The 17500-nt window shown below is 45.7% G+C and overlaps 1 protein-coding gene across 1 annotated transcript in view; it reads left to right on the top strand.

The window, feature by feature from the left end:
- The window catches only part of LOC308155856 (roundabout homolog 1-like), a gene marked incomplete at both ends in the record, with an annotated part of 150638 nt that overhangs the window by 21341 nt on the left and 111797 nt on the right, over window positions 1-17500 (top strand). Inside the window, one exon of the mRNA XM_080529225.1 lies at window positions 3020-3109. Within this exon, the coding sequence (XP_080385351.1) occupies window positions 3020-3109 (90 nt within the window). The remainder of the gene's footprint in view (window positions 1-3019; window positions 3110-17500) is intronic.

Below are 17500 nucleotides of genomic sequence, written 5' to 3'. Positions count from 1 at the left end.
GGTGACTTACTCATCAGAATTGAGACATTCAGGCTGTTCACACTGTTGTCTGAACAGTGATTTATGGCACTTCAGAGTCAGATAGCTTCTTTTTTTTTCCTGGAAGCTGCCTCCAATCTACTGAACATCTTTCATACGACAGGGGATTTAAGGTGAATTATGTTTTGCAACTACAGTGTATTCATCATCGTCATCTAACTTATAATTATCCGTCTCTTAACGGAGAAGCGGGTGAAGTCATGTTAGGCGCTGGCGGATGGAGAGCGCTTGAAAAACAGAGGCTGCTGTAATAAGGTGCACTGGGGCGAACCATATTATAGTTTAGTTCTGGGTTTAAAGGCATAATCCGTAAACTTCCATTAGGTTGTGGTAGAGCTCTGCGGTTTTGGGTAGGAGATCAGAGGTTGGACAGGATTGCAGATCAAATCTCGACTTCCTGAGAAACTTCCCGCTTGTAAATTCAATTACATTTTCTGGTCTTTTTAAAGACCAGAGTTAGGCTAAGACTTCTTTGTCTTGTAAATTCCTCCCTGTTGATGTCGTTGATATTGGCCATTTCCCTCGCCTTTTCCCTCGCCATTCTCCTCGCATTCCTCGCAGTTTGAGCTCCTATGGTCTTGATTCTGATAGGGAGGTCGGTGGAAGAAACTGGACCTGACCAGAGATCTCTTATCTCTCTCTCCACTGCTGGGACTGAAGCTGGCCTTGGAAATGACGTGAGACAGTGGAGGCTGTCGGAAGGTCGGACATGTGTGTGTTTGATACCGTTCCTCATTCCATTCCATGCATTACAACGAGCCTGTCCTGCGACGTCTGGCTCCACCAGCCTCCCTTGAAGTGAGATATCCATCACACCTGGACTGGGGAGATAGAGAGAGATGAGAGAATGACTTGAATTGGGTCCGGTCGGTCATGCGCTGTGCAAAAACACTGTACCTAATTCATAGCAGATTTTTATAGCCCATGTAGGTCAGAAATCTATGTCTCAGTCAGAAAAGAGAGCATTCTGTGAGAACGCAGACAACGAATAAGACGCGTGGGTGAACTATCAATAATTGATTTAAGCTTAGCCGTCGAACACACAACTCCGATGTTGTTTACGTACGACTCTGAGTAAACAACAACCACTGAGTTTTTTTTTTTAACGGCTGGTCTAGAGCTCGGATATCCCTAATTATATGACAGTACAGTACATTGAGGTTCATGTTCAGAGCTGTGTGTGCTGCCAGTGAGAGAGGTGTGAGTCAGAGATGAGCTGAGGCAAGGTGAGAGGGATTAGTGTCAAATCTATCTTCACCACGTAATTATACTCACACATATTAGCAAAAATTCCCCTCTATTGTCTTTGATGAGGTGAGTCATGCGGGCTGCTGACTGCTGACACGGTGGTGGTCTGAGGGAGGCATGCCAAGTAGCAATCACAGTCAGATATTCACAGTTCATCATCTATCATCTTCTGAAATGAGGCTTATTGACACTGTTCTAAAAAAAACACCTGGAAAAACAATGGTCAATGAAAGGTATTGATGGATAATGGGGGGGAGGGAGGGTAAATGATGTTCTTCTTAAATGGTTCTTGGGGGAACTCTCAAAATGTACAGTACACCGAGTACTGTAGCACATCAGGGGAGGGAGGAACCGGAGGACGAGCTCATTGTAATACATGGAATGAAATAAGGAACGATAGCGAATGATACCATTCCCCATTCCATTCCATGCTACAATGACCTTGTCCTCTGATTCCTACCTCCACCACCCTCCACTGCAGCACATCATACAGCTAATACACAGTAGGTGTAGTCGCTTTAGAACGTGGGGACTTTGGCACTAAAACAGTGGAGTGGACTGAATCAAGTTTGGGTTGCATTAAGATGGTATCCTGGCAGCCAAGTACAGTATTCAGCCAGTTCTTAGTCTGTTGTAATAAAGGGAATTTATTCAAGGGTAGGCTGTGTTGGCAAGCTTTTAGACAACTCCTGTCCAAGAAAAACAGTTTATGAAGAACATGTGATTAGAGGTTTGCGGAGGGCATAGTCCACATGTAAGGGGCTGCGCTGGCTGGCCCTCATAGCAGACTCTTGACGCAACAAAGTCCTTCAGACCCCTTTAACTACAGAGTCCCCCCCAAAAAAGAAGGAAAAATGTATTTTTCCCTAGAATTACACAACACCCCCTCCAAAGCCCTATCAGAGGGGAAAACCCGATGGCAGACAATGAATAAAACATCACAGCGAATACTTTAGAAACCATATTATGACAAAAACAAGTTTTCTTTCGCTCGTCCTCACTTCTCTTGTGACTGGATTGGAGATGTTCCGTACATTACAGTTGGCTGTCAACACGGGGGGGGGGGGGGGGGGGGCTATCAAACACAGGTGTTCTGTTCATATTCTGTCACAATGAGTTCACAGTTGTGGATGTGAGAGAAACCGAAACAGGCTGTTTTGCTCCAGCGATGTGAAATAAAGAACAGAGATGTCTGAAATGACAGCATATGTTTTATTAACTTATTGATTTATTGTCTGTCATCTTCCCATCTTCTCTCTTTCTCTCTCTCTCTCTCTCTCTCTCTCTCTCTCTCTCTCTCTCTCTCTCTCTCTCTCTCTCTCTCAATTTGTCTTTCTAGCAATGTTGGGCTTTGTTCTTTTATATCCTCTATAACTCATGTTTAAGCGTTTATGCGTGTTTATGATTGCTTATTGGCTTGTTCGTGTTCTTCCGCCTTCAATCCCCTTTCCATGTTGGGATTCTGTCTCTCTGAGGTTAAAAGCCTGCTGCCTTTTTAAGCCAATGATGGGAGGGCTATCTGGGGGATTCAGTGGAGGCTGGCGAAGGCATCTTGTAATGAATGGAACTGTACCATAACATAACATGAAAGCATTCCGTCCCATGCATTACAATGAGCCCGTCCTCCGATTTCAACCCCCACTAGCCTCCGGCTGCTGTAGTGAGAGGTCAAAGTGGACAGTGTGTGTGTCTCTCATGGGACCTCATCATCTTCTTCTGTTATCCTCTGCAGATACAGACACACATGACGTGGCCAGCGAGGGCGCCACCCCCACCCCCACCCCCCCACCTGACCATGAAGAAGACAACTCTCTGTATACAGGTAGGCTGAATACAGATATGGATTCAGTTAGTCTAGTCTACATATACAAACATATATATATGTTACGGTACATGTGGGAATATGGTAGATATAGGAAAACTAGGGTTAAGGTTAGGTGCTAGGGTGCTAGGGTTAGGGTTAGGGGTAGAGGTAGGCTTAGGGTTAGGGTTAGAGTTAGGGTTAGACATGCCAGCATGTACCAAGTCGACGTTTTATGCTAACTCTAACCCTAGTTTTCCCACATGTACCGTATTCCCACATGTACCGTAACATATATATATATATATATATATATATATATATATATATATATATATATATAAAATAAGCCTGCCGTTTGCGGTTCATCACCTTACATACAGTACAGACAAGCATCTGGTCAAACTAACAGTGGACATCATTCCACCCAATGCTGGAGCCACCATTATTCTAATAATAATAGATGGATAAATCATGAACACATTAGTATCGAAAACCTTTTTCAAAAAAATGCGTATTTACGGTCTACATGTTCAAGGCCGTGAAGTGGACCAGCTTTAAACAATCGAGCGGAACTGGGAGCCAGGTTATTAATTGCTGTCAGCCTGTGCACGAGGACGGTGAAGGATTGCCGGTGCTGCCGGAAAATGGGAAATTAAACTAATCTGCTCTAATACTTTTACTCCGAGAGTTGACGGAAATCCAAAGCCACGCCTGGGAACCAAAAGTCCCAGGTAAGAGATTGTGTTCTCTACACCAAGGTAACGCTATAACATCAGTGCATGCCAGTTCAGCAGCGGCAGAACCTCAAGTGCGCCTTCCAAAGGCAACATAACTCAATCTCCTCTCCCTTTCCCCTTGGTATATTATTGTAAGGGTTTCACTGTCATGGGAGGTATGCCGTCATAGAGCAAATAAGCAAATTGATTAAGACGTTCTTCTCCGTTCCAGTCCCCCGAGCTCTCTGGCGCGGCCTTGGGGAGTGACGAACAGCACTTACAGGCTGCAGAGATTGGAATCTGGATAAAGATTACAGCTTGAATGGAAGGGTCATGATCATATTTCACTGGCTGGTTTGCGATTTCTAATGCAGCTATCCGGAGAAAGGCATTCATGTGTGACAGTACAGACAGCCTGCCTGTTGTCTGTACATTGTCTAAAGGCTTTCTGGCAGTCAAAACATCAACAAGTCTGATAGAAAAATTACAATTTCGATAAACATACTTTATTGTATATATTTGAAGGGCTCCATCAAATACACAGAGGATACTTCTCTCTCCTGTTAAGGCCTGGTACTGTGGATGTTGCATGGAGGCTGATGGGAAGAAGAGGAGCTCTTTTGTCTCCTGTTTCTCTAAATGGTCACTTTTAGAGAAGAAACTAAAAACACCCGCTTTTGGATGTGTGTTTCCCTGCCCCCTCCCACTTCAGCAGCACAACACTGAGAGTTAGAGAGAGAGAGAGAGAGAGAGAGAGAGAGAGAGAGAGAGAGAGAGAGAGAGAGAGAGAGAGAGAGAGAGACAGAGAGAGAGAGAGAGAGAGAGAAAGAGGGGGGGGAGAGAGAGAGAGAAAGAGAGAGAGAGAGAGAGAGAGAGAGAGAGAGAGAGAGAGAGAGAGAGGGGGGGGGGGGGGGGGGGGGGAGAGAGGGAGAGATCATATCAGAGATTTACTTTTGGGGTAGGGGAGATAGTTGGGCCTGTCAAGCCAACAGCTATAATGATTGATAGGAACATCACAACACGGTACAGACAAGAGGAAAAGAGAGGAGGAGGGGAGATGATGATGAGGAGGAGAGGCATGCTTAGTGCATCAGCCGTCCCAGATGTGCTGGGGGGTAGAGCGAGGATAACAGTAAGGCACCTTGTCTGTCTGTCAGTCATATTTCACATTTTCATTGTGTGTATGACCCTGAGCGACAAGAGTGGTGTGCTGGGCGAGGCGCTGACGAATGGGAGAGAGGGAGAGAGGGAGAGAACGGTGGGGGAAATTGGCTGTTACAGATAATGGGAGAACAGGAAAGATATGGGGGAATCAGGGAAGGAGGGTGATAAGGAAACCATTTGAAAATGGTTGAGAGAAAAAGGAAGAGTGAAAGTTGTTGCTGACGGGCGTTAGTGTCAGACAACAACACGGTCGTGGAGCGTTCACCAACTGTCGTGTGAATTAACTGGTTATCACTGCGCAGACGATGAGTACGCGTTACTGCCGCTACCAGGGAGAATTCCCATTGGATACGTCTATTAACTATGTGTACTGTATGTCAACACGTAACACTGTGATACCAGGGCCCGTTTATCCATTAACACAGACAATGGCTGTGTTATCTTTGGTGGATCCCTTTTGTCTGCCTCTTAAATGGGTGGGGGGGTTGGGGTGAGGGGGGTGCAGAGAGATCATTTCCAGGGTGATTATCACAAGCTCAGGGAAAATAACTGGAATTAATTGTAACTTAATTGCACGATGCAAACCTGTCTGCGCCTAATTTTTCTTCTTTTATAGTAGATTGGCTCGATGTGTACCTATGCCTGGGGGAGATCCCAGATGTGCCACAAATACATAAATCACCCGTGTTGTTTAACAACAACCCACACAAACATGAATCATTAATTAACGCACTAACGCACTAACGAGGCAGTGTTTGTTGCCGGTCGTATCTATGGAGATCCCCGCATTATTCGTGCCTTCATAAATATCCGCGGCGGTTGGACGTGTGTTTGTTTTCTTGTGTTGTTAGCCCTGGCGCCGAGCCAACTCGGAGCTTGAGCTTTGAGTAGGAAAAATAATAATTTTCACTACTTGGCTTTGTCTCATGAATCACGAGTCCTCAGGCTCATTTTTTACTGTGTTTATGCCCACGCAGACATACATGTGTCTCTCTCTCGGTCCATTTCTTTCTGTCCATCTGTTTCTCTGGTACAGTAACATTAGTCTTGGAGCGGTATTGGACGACTCGGGCGGACCTGTGAAATGTACCGTCGAAATGATCAACTCTGCACTCTTGAAATGTGCTCCGCACCTGCTGTTATGTTTGAGGCCACACGCGTGTGAGGTCAGCGCTCCCCGGCGGACCTCTAGATCCTATTTATCACATTAGCTTCGCCGCCGCCGCCGCGTTTGTTTAGGCAGCTGGGGTCTCTGAGCGCTCCCTGTGAGAGCCGGTGTGTTTGTGTAGGAGGCGATCCGTTAGGGGTCCTCAGTGAGGGCCCCTCTCTTCACCGAGAGGGGCGGCCACTATGATGTGGTGCGTGAGGCCCCCCCCCTCATCTCCCTCTCAGCCACTGAGGTCAGTAAAGCACACATTCTATCTTCTGTTATGGAAAGGGATTTGACACCCAACTCACAGGATGCCGTCGGATTTATTGACATTGATCCCTTTTGTTTCAGGGAATTGGGGTCGGAAGAGTTGTCCAGAGAGGAAAGTTCACTCCGGGAAAGTTCACCCGGAAATCCTCTCGACACCGTTTGTCACAGGAGAGGATTTGTAAGAGAAGGAGATATTTCGACAGGAGACATGTCTCCTGGCTTAAGTGCCTCCTTGACACCCCCCCCCCCCCGCCTCGTGACCTTGAGAGATTTCTTTTAATGACTTCCATCCCTCACCCATCAAACCCTCGCCAGGGCCTTGATATAAAGCCGAGATAAAACCTCAAAGAGAATTATTGAGGAGCTAACACTTAAAACAATCTTCTAAAATGACAACGATGAATATGTAATGCTGCCGGGAACGATGCATGCTTCAATTTACATACCGCATAGAAGGCCTATCTCTCTACATACACGTTGGACATTTTGCGGTCTTATTTTTGAATCATTTCTCCAGTCCAAGGTGGACTATTGATTCTCCCGTAGCTTTATGTGTGAAATGTGAATCTATACAACAGCCGTAATCACAATGTTCTCGTATGGAGGCTTGGAAACCCTATTACAGCTTAGCAGTATGTATTGTGTATATCCTCACCTGACAAGCAGGACATTATTATGAGGATAGATGAGCGAGGAAACTGCAGGTGGGTGTACTGCAGGAGGAGTGAGGATACTCTCACTGGGGGGATGGAGGGGCTGAGAGAGATGGAGAGAAAACAAGACGGAGGAGGGAGGGCTGATAGAGGGAGGGGGAGAATGGAAGTGGGAGAAATAAAAAGGAGTAAAAGTGACAGGAGAAATGGTGTGTATCGGAGGCGGCAATCCGGGCTTAGTGACGAATGGGGCCTGTGTCCTGGATATTACACACAGCCACTTCTTCTCTGAACAGTAGAGGGGTTGTTACAGTACAGGGGTTGTTACAGTAGAGGGGTTGTTACAGTACAGGGGTTGTTACAGTAGAGGGGATGTTACAGTACAGGGGATGTTACAGTAGAGGGGTTGTTACAGTACAGGGGTTGTTACAGTAGAGGGGTTGTTACAGTAGAGGGGATGTTACAGTAGAGGGGTTGTTACAGTACAGGGGATGTTACAGTAGAGGGGTTGTTACAGTAGAGGGGATGTTACAGTACAGGGGATGTTACAGTACAGGGGTTGTTACAGTAGAGGGGATGTTACAGTAGAGGGGTTGTTACAGTACAGGGGTTGTTACAGTACAGGGGTTGTTACAGTACAGGGGTTGTTACAGTACAGGGGATGTTACAGTAGAGGGGTTGTTACAGTACAGGGGATGTTACAGTACAGAGGTTGTTACAGTAGAGGGGATGTTACAGTACAGGGGATGTTACAGTACAGGGGATGTTACAGTACAGAGGTTGTTACAGTACAGGGGATGTTACAGTACAGGGGTTGTTACAGTACAGGGGTTGTTACAGTACAGGGGATGTTACAGTACAGGGGATGTTACAGTACAGGGGATGTTACAGTACAGGGGATGTTACAGTACAGGGGATGTTACAGTACAGGGGATGTTACAGTACAGAGGTTGTTACAGTACAGGGGATGTTACAGTAGAGGGGATGTTACAGTACAGGGGATGTTACAGTACAGGGGTTGTTACAGTAGAGGGGATGTTACAGTACAGGGGATGTTACAGTAGAGGGGATGTTACAGTACAGGGGTTGTTACAGTACAGGGGATGTTACAGTACAGGGGATGTTACAGTAGAGGGGATGTTACAGTAGAGGGGATGTTACAGTAGAGGGGTTGTTACAGTACAGGGGTTGTTACAGTAGAGAGGTTGTTACAGTAGAGGGGATGTTACAGTACAGGGGATGTTACAGTAGAGGGGATGTTACAGTACAGGGGTTGTTACAGTAGAGGGGTTGTTACAGTACAGGGGTTGTTACAGTAGAGGGGATGTTACAGTACAGGGGATGTTACAGTAGAGGGGATGTTACAGTACAGGGGATGTTACAGTACAGGGGTTGTAACAGTACAGGGGATGTTACAGTAGAGGGGTTGTTACAGTAGAGGGGTTGTTACATCTTCTATAGGACCAAGCAGCTGGTACTTTGAGGTAGTCAGGGAGACATGGAAGGAGAGCCAGGGAGGATTACTATGTATGTGCATTGCATGTGTGTGTGTGTGTGTGTGTATCTGTATCTGTGTGTGTGTGTCTGTATATGTGTGTGCGTTCGTGTGTGCGTGTGTGCGTATGTGCGTGCGTGCGTGTATGTGTGCGTGCGTGTGTGTGTGTGTGTGTAAAAGGGAGACGGAGTGGAAAAACAAGATGTTTTATAAACTGAGGAATGTGCTGATAGTTATTCTGTGAGTACCCATATTTCACTGGTTGTTTACCAGGCCCACTGTGCAGCGCTGCTCATTGCTGCGCTGTGCGGTACTGGTTCCAGCCCTGGTCTCCTTCCATCTGGGAGCATTCAGCTAAGCCGCCAGTGGCACACTCAGGGCAATTAAAGGGGTTTGAGGCTGGAGGCTGGGGGGCAGGGAATGCTCTCTCACTACAGACGGGGGAGGGGTGGGGGCAGGATAGCAGGGGGGGACGGGGGACTGAAGCTACAGCACTGTATATGTGCAGAGAGAGAGAGAGAGAGAGGGGGGGGGGGAGGAAGGCAGGGGAGGGATGGAGGGAGGGAGGGAGAGAGAGATTATTAGGCCTTGTATGACATGCCAACAGTTATACATCCATAAACATGCATTTTCCCCTTAGTTAAGTGCTTTTGAAGAGTACAAAACCCAGGCTGCTTTAATGCTAAGAATGGCAATAACATATAATACACCAGCATTTTCCTCTGTGTAGCATAGCCCATAGTGCAAGCATATCAAATAAAGTTATTTTTATTATTGTTATTATTATTATTATTATTATTATTATTATTATTATTATCACTCTGTGTGTATTTTCTCAAACAAAGGAGAAAAAAATATCTTCTTTAATATGATTCCTCCTCACAAGTATGTCGCTAGTCCGCCAGCAGAGGGAGCACTTGTGCTGTTCATGACTCTGATACAGGCCAGACACGAAGCTTGGAATGGTTCCACAGTTTCTCAAGTAAACCCATAAATCCCATATAGGCTACAAGTGATGACAAATTCTCGACACTTTGATAATGAATATGCTTTATATTAGTTTTCAAATATGACACGATATATGACATGATAGCACTAAAGGCAGGCCGAAAACACTTTAATAATATACTTTTAACATGTCCAGTTTGCCATTATGAAAATGTTCAGTTCTCAAGGGTCGATTAGCAAATATTCTTATAGATGTAATCCTTGATTATGAGATGAATAACACTGCTCCTGGCTAATATTCACAAAAGTGAATTTTAATTGGCTCATTTAGATAATAGATTGTGCCCAAGCGAACCACGTGCGGGATTTAAAGGGCAGATAAGCACATTGGGTGAGAGACCGTTAGTTCACACGGTCGTTTTAAATCCGCCCTGTGTTTCCCTGTGGACTTAAAGTCCTTTTGAATTTCCAATGAATAGCAGCATGTAGAGGGAGCACCCTGTTCCTCAAACAATCAGAGAGGACATCATTCGTTGTCTTCAGGGTTCGAGTTATAAGCTGATCTCTGTGGGGGTCTCCAAAATAACAGTGCGAAATGTTCTCATGCACGCGCGAATCATGCCCACACAGCGATGGGACTTACAAGTTTTAATTAGCTATAGGCAGTAGCGGATTAAGGTGGTCAGTGGCCCTAGGCTACTCCTTTGTGTGGGGACCCCCCGCCCCCATACACAAGCCTCCCCCCTCCCCAAAATATACAACTCACGAGCACCCTGCACACACACCACTCATAATGCTTTACCATAAAACACTTAAACACTTTAATAACACAATAACACAACAGTGTTAATAATGCAAAGAATAAAAAAAAAAGTTCAGTGCATTCAGTTCTGTCTCTATTGCTCTCCTCTCCCGTTGTCTCTCTGTTACTGTCCTGTTGTCCGTCTCTCTGTTGCTCCCCTCAGCTCTAAATGACAGAAATGAATTAGCTAATTAGTTGGCATGTAAACATATAGTTAGGGTTGGGTACAGTTTGGGTTTTATTCGATACCGGTGACAAATCGATACTTTAAAAACGGTACCGGTACCGAAACATCATCCTCATCCTCATCCTCCTCCTCAAATACCAACATATCCTGACGCTACAGCTGCAGGCTACTCATTTCACCACATCAACAGCCCCACATGAAACAACAGCTATAAAAGCGATAGTCACACATGTATCTCGGCCAATAATTGTGTTATTTTTGCTATACAGAAGGAGCGAAAAATACATGTACACTAGGTTAGTAAAAAGTAAAAGCCACCTTACCTTTACGGAGACAAGATAGACCTGTTTGGTCTGTTTTCAGTAGGCTGCGGTCGCGGTCCTGGAACCCATGATGCTGACGTCCGATGTTCTTTCTTTATCCAAGATTGGATGAACGGGAGAGGGTCCAAAAATGGCCTTTTTTTGGGCGGCATGGTAGCTACTGTATGTATATACTCCTGTATAGCTAATGAATGAATGTTTGCTTCTCAATAATAGGCTAGGTGCACGATCTCACTACTTCCTGAAAGGCAACTGGTATATGAACATATCCTGTCTCACTCTATTGGTTTAATTGATTAATCAGCTGTGCACTGTGTGTTCCAACGGTTTACCGCACAGCTGATTAATCAACCTTTTGCTGTTGCACAATATTCTACTGCGCCCCATGGTGTCTTGGTGGTGAAGTGCAGGCAGTCAAAGGCCTACTGTCATTCACAGGAGATTAATGGTGCGCGTAGCTCTTTTGGAAAACGTGTTTATTTTACAATATTTATAATATAAATTAAATAATATTCATTACATTGACATTTTGATCAAATAATAGTTGTGGTAATGTATTATTAGCGACCCCCACAGATTTTTGATTTTACTGCCTTCATGGGAGCTCAGAGAGTCTCAGACCATCTCTATGGGAGCTCAGCTCCCATTGGCTCCCACATAACTCGAACCCTGGTTGTCTTTTGAGTAGCCTTGTAGAGAGAACGTAGCCTAGATGAATTGTTAACTGTGGGAAATTGTAATCAACTGTTTTGACTCCAGCATAGAGAGAGAATACTCTTTTTAAATGTTTTATTAACCACACATTAAATCAAGACAAACCTGAAACCTCCAACAACACCGTCTAAAATCAAGTGAACACACATCTGATCATGTGTTGCAATTGACTGTGTAAATCACTTCTTTAAAAACAATGTAAAACTTTTCAGTAACAGTGCGTGAGCTTAGAATTATAAGGTTCTATCTCCGTTTAGGGTAGTTCAGTTATATTTAGCGTCAACGTTTTTACATTCCATTATGTTTTGTGAGATGGAACCTTTGTGTTTTATGAATTACTAACTCAAAAATGTCAACATTTTAAAGATAACACCACACAGGCATTAATAAACACCTAATGGATCAGATTATGTAAAAAAACTAAATTTTGACAAAAATGGAGATAGAACCTTATAATTCTAACGTCACGAATTTACTGTGTAAAATCACTTTAAAAACAATGTAACACTTTTCAGTGACAGTGGCATTTGTTTGGTCGTCCCGTTATGAAATAAACCGGTCTTTGCGTCTATGGCAGAGCCCCTCATGGCTGGCCTCGTTGGGTAGGAGTGGCGCACAGGACAGACGCATCCCACTGAGCAGCCCCTCACTGCGCTCTGCTGTGGCTTTCAGACGTCCTTTCACAGCCCGAAGTGCTCGCAGGAGTCGGGAGAGCGCTTATGGGGTTGGAATTGGAAAAACTACACATTGAAACCAGAAAGGTGACCGGAGTTGGACATTGTGAATTTTGGACTCATTTCGTGATGTTAGAATTATAAGGTTCTATTTTTAAAATGTTGACATTTTTGAGTTAGTAATTAATAAAATACAACGGTTCTATCTCACAAAACATACTGGAATGTAAAAACGTTGATGCTCAATATCTCTGAACTACCCTAAACGGAGATAGAACCTTATAATTCTAAGCTCACGATTTCACTTTTTTTGCTAAAGAAAACGCACGGAGTTATTCGGGGGACTCGCTCTCTCTCGCTTATTATACCTCAGTGTGCAGCGAACAGCGGTGGAGAGGAGACGGCGTGGTGTTTTTACTGAAGAAGGAAAGCAGAACTATCTATGACAATTCTTAGGTATTTAGATTGAATAGACCCCCGCTAATTATTTGTGGATTACATAATTAGTCCCCCTCCCTCCCTCCTCAGCGGCTTTGGAATGATGCCTGCGCGTTCTATGGGAATTTACATTCTACTCGGATTTCTTCACATTTGTTCAGGTAAAGACAGTGTTATAAATACATTTTTTGCGGACTTTATTTTCACTTTTACATTGTTACATGTTAGATGCGCGCTTGTGTGTGTGTGTGTGTGTGTGTGTGTGTGTGTGTGTGTGTGTGTGTGTGTGTGTGTGTGAGAGAGAGAGAGAGAGAGAGAGAGAGAGAGAGAGAGAGAGAGAGAGAGAGAGAGAGAGAGAGAGAGAGAGAGAGAGAGAGAGAGAGAGGAATGAGTATAATAGATGAGTGTCTATTGACTTCCATAAAGTTTCTTATCTTGCGCATAATATATGCTTTTCGTTTCATCGGTCACTCTGTGTGCTCTGAACCGGTGGCCCTTGACCAGCAGCCTGCCTGCCAGCTGACAGGATCTATGCCCAGTGCAATAAAGGTGTGATTATATGAGTCAGAGCAAACCTCATCACCAGAGATAAGGACTGTGAACAAGTCCTTATTCCACTGTTTTATTATCCTCTCTCCACGGTTATTCCTTGTCTTGGTGACAGTTTCGACACTATCAGTGTTAGATAAAAACACGATACACGTGTGACAGTGGTGTGAGTCTGTGTGACAGTGGTGTGAGTCTGTGTGACTGTGGTGTATGTGTGTGTGTGTGTGTGTGTGTGTGTGTGTGTGTCTGTGTGTGTGTGTGTGTGTGTGTGTGTGTGTGTGTGTGTGTGTGTGTGTAAGTGCGTGAGTGTTGTCATTTTTGGTGATCGGACCATGGCCATAGCCTTCTCCAGCAGGAGTATGTGAAGGGTTGAGGTGAGACTCAGTCCATACTCCATCAGCTGTGAGATCAGTAGCAGAGCAGGTTATTGTGCAAGAGAGAGAGAGAGAAAGATATTGAGATAGATAGAGAGAGCGAGAGATAGATAGAGAGAGAGAGGTCAGCGGGGAGAGGCCTGATGAAGTCACATTAACCCTGCAGTGGGTTTGAACAGGGGAGGCTTGTGTACATATCCATGACCTGGGACTGGCCCACATTGATAGGGTTTATCACTAACACAGTGTTCTCACCACAATACTGAGGAAGACAGAGATTTATGGAATACATACACACTCTTTAATTACCATCATTGAACTCTTATTTTGTCACTTCCTGCCCGAGATGCAAAGCCTTAATGCAGACTTCCAAGATAGGGCTTAAAGGGATGGTTGAGCCTATTTTTATGTTTACATGAAACATCATCTGAGTGGTCCTCATAGGCCAGTAGTGAACATGTCTCCGGTTATCTGTTTCCCACTTTGCTACTGCAGCAAGTTTCTCTGAGGGAGATTTTGGCATTTGCCAACAATGCTAACTGAAGTTCCGTTGGCCGCCTGTTTATTGGAGAAGGCGGTCGCTGCTGACTGTTAGGCTGTGCTGTGGTAGCAAAGTGGGGAGAGGGGGGAGCGAGATAATCGATCACTACTGGCTGGCCTAGGAGGACAACTCAGGGGAAGATGATATTTTCACCTCAACGTGACCATAGGCTGAACCCTCTAAGCTGGGTCCTGTGTTGGAGAGGATATTAGAAGCAGCCCTGGTATCAGCTCTATCTGTGTCATGGCTCTAATGTGTTGAGGAAGTGCTGATGACTGGGGAGATGCACTCATGCGCACATCAATGACCCTTTAGAGGCTGTTTGAGCTCGTCCTGTGTGTGTGTGTGTGTGTGTGTGTGTGTGTGTGTGTGTGTGTGTGTGTGTGTGCGTGCGTGTGTGTGTGTGTGTGTATGCGGGCATGAGTGTGTGTTTGTGTGTGTGTGTGTGTGTGTGTGTGTGTGTGTGTTTACGGTCCCCTTATCACTCCACAGATTAGAGGGACGTTGGAAGTAATTGGCCCAAGATAGCTCGGAGCTTACATACCTCCTCTACTTTTCAAAGTGCTCCCTGTTTACTAAACTGAATTGTTTCAGGTGTTTCGCTCCTCCAATAGATTTGCCAACCACCCTATTTGGAGAGGTATTTGAACTATGCCACCTAGACTTGTATCTCCCTCTCAACGACACCATAACAGACAACAGCCCCCCCCCCCCCCCCCCTCCTCATTAGCAACACAATGGGACCCTTTACAGGTGTACTGCTCGCAGGCTTCATACTGTAGCACAGAGCAGCTTTGTGTGAAACGCTTGGGAAATGTCCCCCTTATGACAATCTCATCACTGAATAATAAATCTAGCCCGTTGTATTTGAGTGATGAGTGTAAATGATGCCTATTAGGAAGGTGTAGATTGCTGTATGAAAAGATTTGTTCCTCTCCAGAAATACTGATTATGCATCCCTGGAGTACCAACACGATGCTGCAAAGCTGTTCTTGCCCCGTCCCGCACTTCCCTCCCTCCCTCCCTCCCTCCCTCCCTCCCTCCATCCCTCCCTACCTCCATATTGTAAACAGCAACCTCCTAATGAAGGTTCCCAACACTCCCGTCTTATACAGGAATCTTTCCCAAAGAGAATGTATGTTTTCCCTCCTTTGAATTCTTTTTTTTATTTTTATTTTTCTATCCGGGATTTTGTTTCAACACTGCCCGTAAATCTAGCTTTGTTTGAATTGTGAACAAAATCAAACCTGAAACAACATGAGCCTGTCTGGCCATGTTTGGCCTTGAGACTACCTCATCCATGCCTCAGGGTTCACTGGGGTGCCAGATATCTCCTTCTGAAGACATGTCAACAAGAACGAGAGGGAGAGAGAGAGAGAGAGAGAGAGAGAGAGAGAGAGAGAGAGAGAGAGAGAGAGAGAGAGAGAGAGAGAGAGAGAGAGAGAGAGAGAGAGAGAGAGAGAGAGAGAGAGAGAGAGAGAGAGAGAGAGAGAGAGAGAGAGAGAGAGAGAGAGAGAGAGAGAGAGAGAGAGAGAGAGAGAGAGAGAGAGAGAGAGAGAGAGAGAGAGAGAGAGAGAGAGAGAGTGGTAGAGGAGGGAGGAGAGAAGAGAATGAGGAAAGTGGAGCATAGTGTGAGCTGTCATTGGCCCCTCCACCATGGGTGTTGAGCGTTTCCAGAGGGAGGGAGGGAGGGGGGGAGGAGAAGGGGGAGAGTGGTGGAGTGAGGGAGGGAGGGGAGGAGAAGGGGGAGAGTTGTGGACGGGCTGTGGGAGACACCAGTAGGCCTACTGGGGATAGCTGAGCGCAGAGGTCAGAGGTCACATGTCGTACCCCCTGCTCATGCTGCTGAGATGCTGAGATGCTGCCCGTGGCGGTGAGAGGGACTAATGTGCTGCTGTTGTTGTTGTTGTTGTTGCCACCACCCAGTGGAGGATGATGATGATGATGTTGATGATGATGATGATGATGATGAAGATGATGATGATGATGACCTGGGAGTGTAGCCACAGTACACTGTAAGTGGGGGGGGAAGCTGCCCTACAATGTCACCCCCCCCCCCCTCCCCCCAAAAAATACTCTGTTTTGGTGCTGACAGTGATGAGGCGATGTCTCTGCACTAATGAGGACCTCCTCTGCCACGGATGACGAGGCTGACGGGACATCTGTGCACTAAAGAGGCTCTCTTTGATATCTCCTCCTTTTCCTGGACGGACTTGTCAGTTTCCTTCTGTTCTTCCACTGGAATAGGGGAACATAAATGAGGGAGAAGAAGCAGAGTGCCAGGTTGAATTGGAATGCGTCTCTCTTCTGCTTTTTCGGGAGTTCTTTTATCTGCTGGATACCACTGCTGGGTGATAGGAGGGGAGGGAGGGAGGGAGGGAGGGAGGGAGAGAGATGGAAGGAGGGTGAGAGGCAGGGAGGGTGCGGTAGGGAGAGAGGGGAGAGAGAGAAAGAGAGAGAGGGGGGAGGGAGGGAGGGAAAGAGAGGGAAGGGAGAGAGAGAGGGAGGGAGGGGGAGAGAGGGAGGGGGAGAGGGGGAGGGGAGGAGAGAGAGAGAGAGGGGAGGGAAGGAGGGAGGGAGGGAGGGAGGGAAGAGAGAGAGAGAGAGAGAGTGTGTGTGTGTGTGTGTGTGTGTGTGTGTGTGTGTGTGGAATCCCCCTCTCCAGTTTCTCCCTCTTCTCTGAGTACTCATCCCCCTCCTTGCGGCTGTTCGCCTGTTCCTTCACACTGGCTGAAGTCTGCTGAAATGGTTGTGTTTGTTTTAAAGGAAACGGCACACAGCTCAATCACAGCTCAATCTAAATGTAGCGTTCAGTCACTCGCCGTGTTCTTCCCTTCTCTCTCTCTCTCCTGCCGGCAGCGATTTTTTGGCGCAGTTTCTCAACCACACTGTAATGTTTTTTTCTTTTTTTGAAAGCAATTTGTTTCCCTTCTCTAGACTTTTTTTTTTTTGGGAAGACATTTTCAAGTTGCCTTTTTGATTTATGTGTGTACTGTGCTGCCAGTGTTTTTGTTGAGAGTTGAGCTGAGGTGACAAGCATGCATTAACATTATGTGCTTACCTTACCTTACCTTCGGTGCCTACCTATGTGCTTACCTGGTCACGAGTTCATATCCAACCTGGGAACACCACCACTAGTGTGCCCTTGAGTACATGCACTTAGCCCTATGACTCCAAGGAGACTGTCCCTGTAATCTCTCAATGTAATTTCGCTTTGGATAAAAACGTCCGGTTGAAAAAAAAAAGTGACTCACACGAATCACGCACCACAGTCACGACATCCAGCAGTGACAAACGGGACACTGTTGGCCAGGTGTGTTGCAAAGTCAATAAAAAACCACTCAACGAAAACACTCACAGAGAACTCACAGAGAGTATCTGTCTGAACACTAAAGACAATGAATTTTCTCT

This window comes from Nansenia antarctica (genome assembly GCF_963989245.1).
Source record: "Nansenia antarctica genome assembly, chromosome: 4".
In the NCBI taxonomy this organism is placed as follows: Eukaryota; Metazoa; Chordata; class Actinopteri; order Argentiniformes; family Microstomatidae; genus Nansenia; species Nansenia antarctica.
This window is presented reverse-complemented; position numbering and strand designations above follow the sequence as displayed.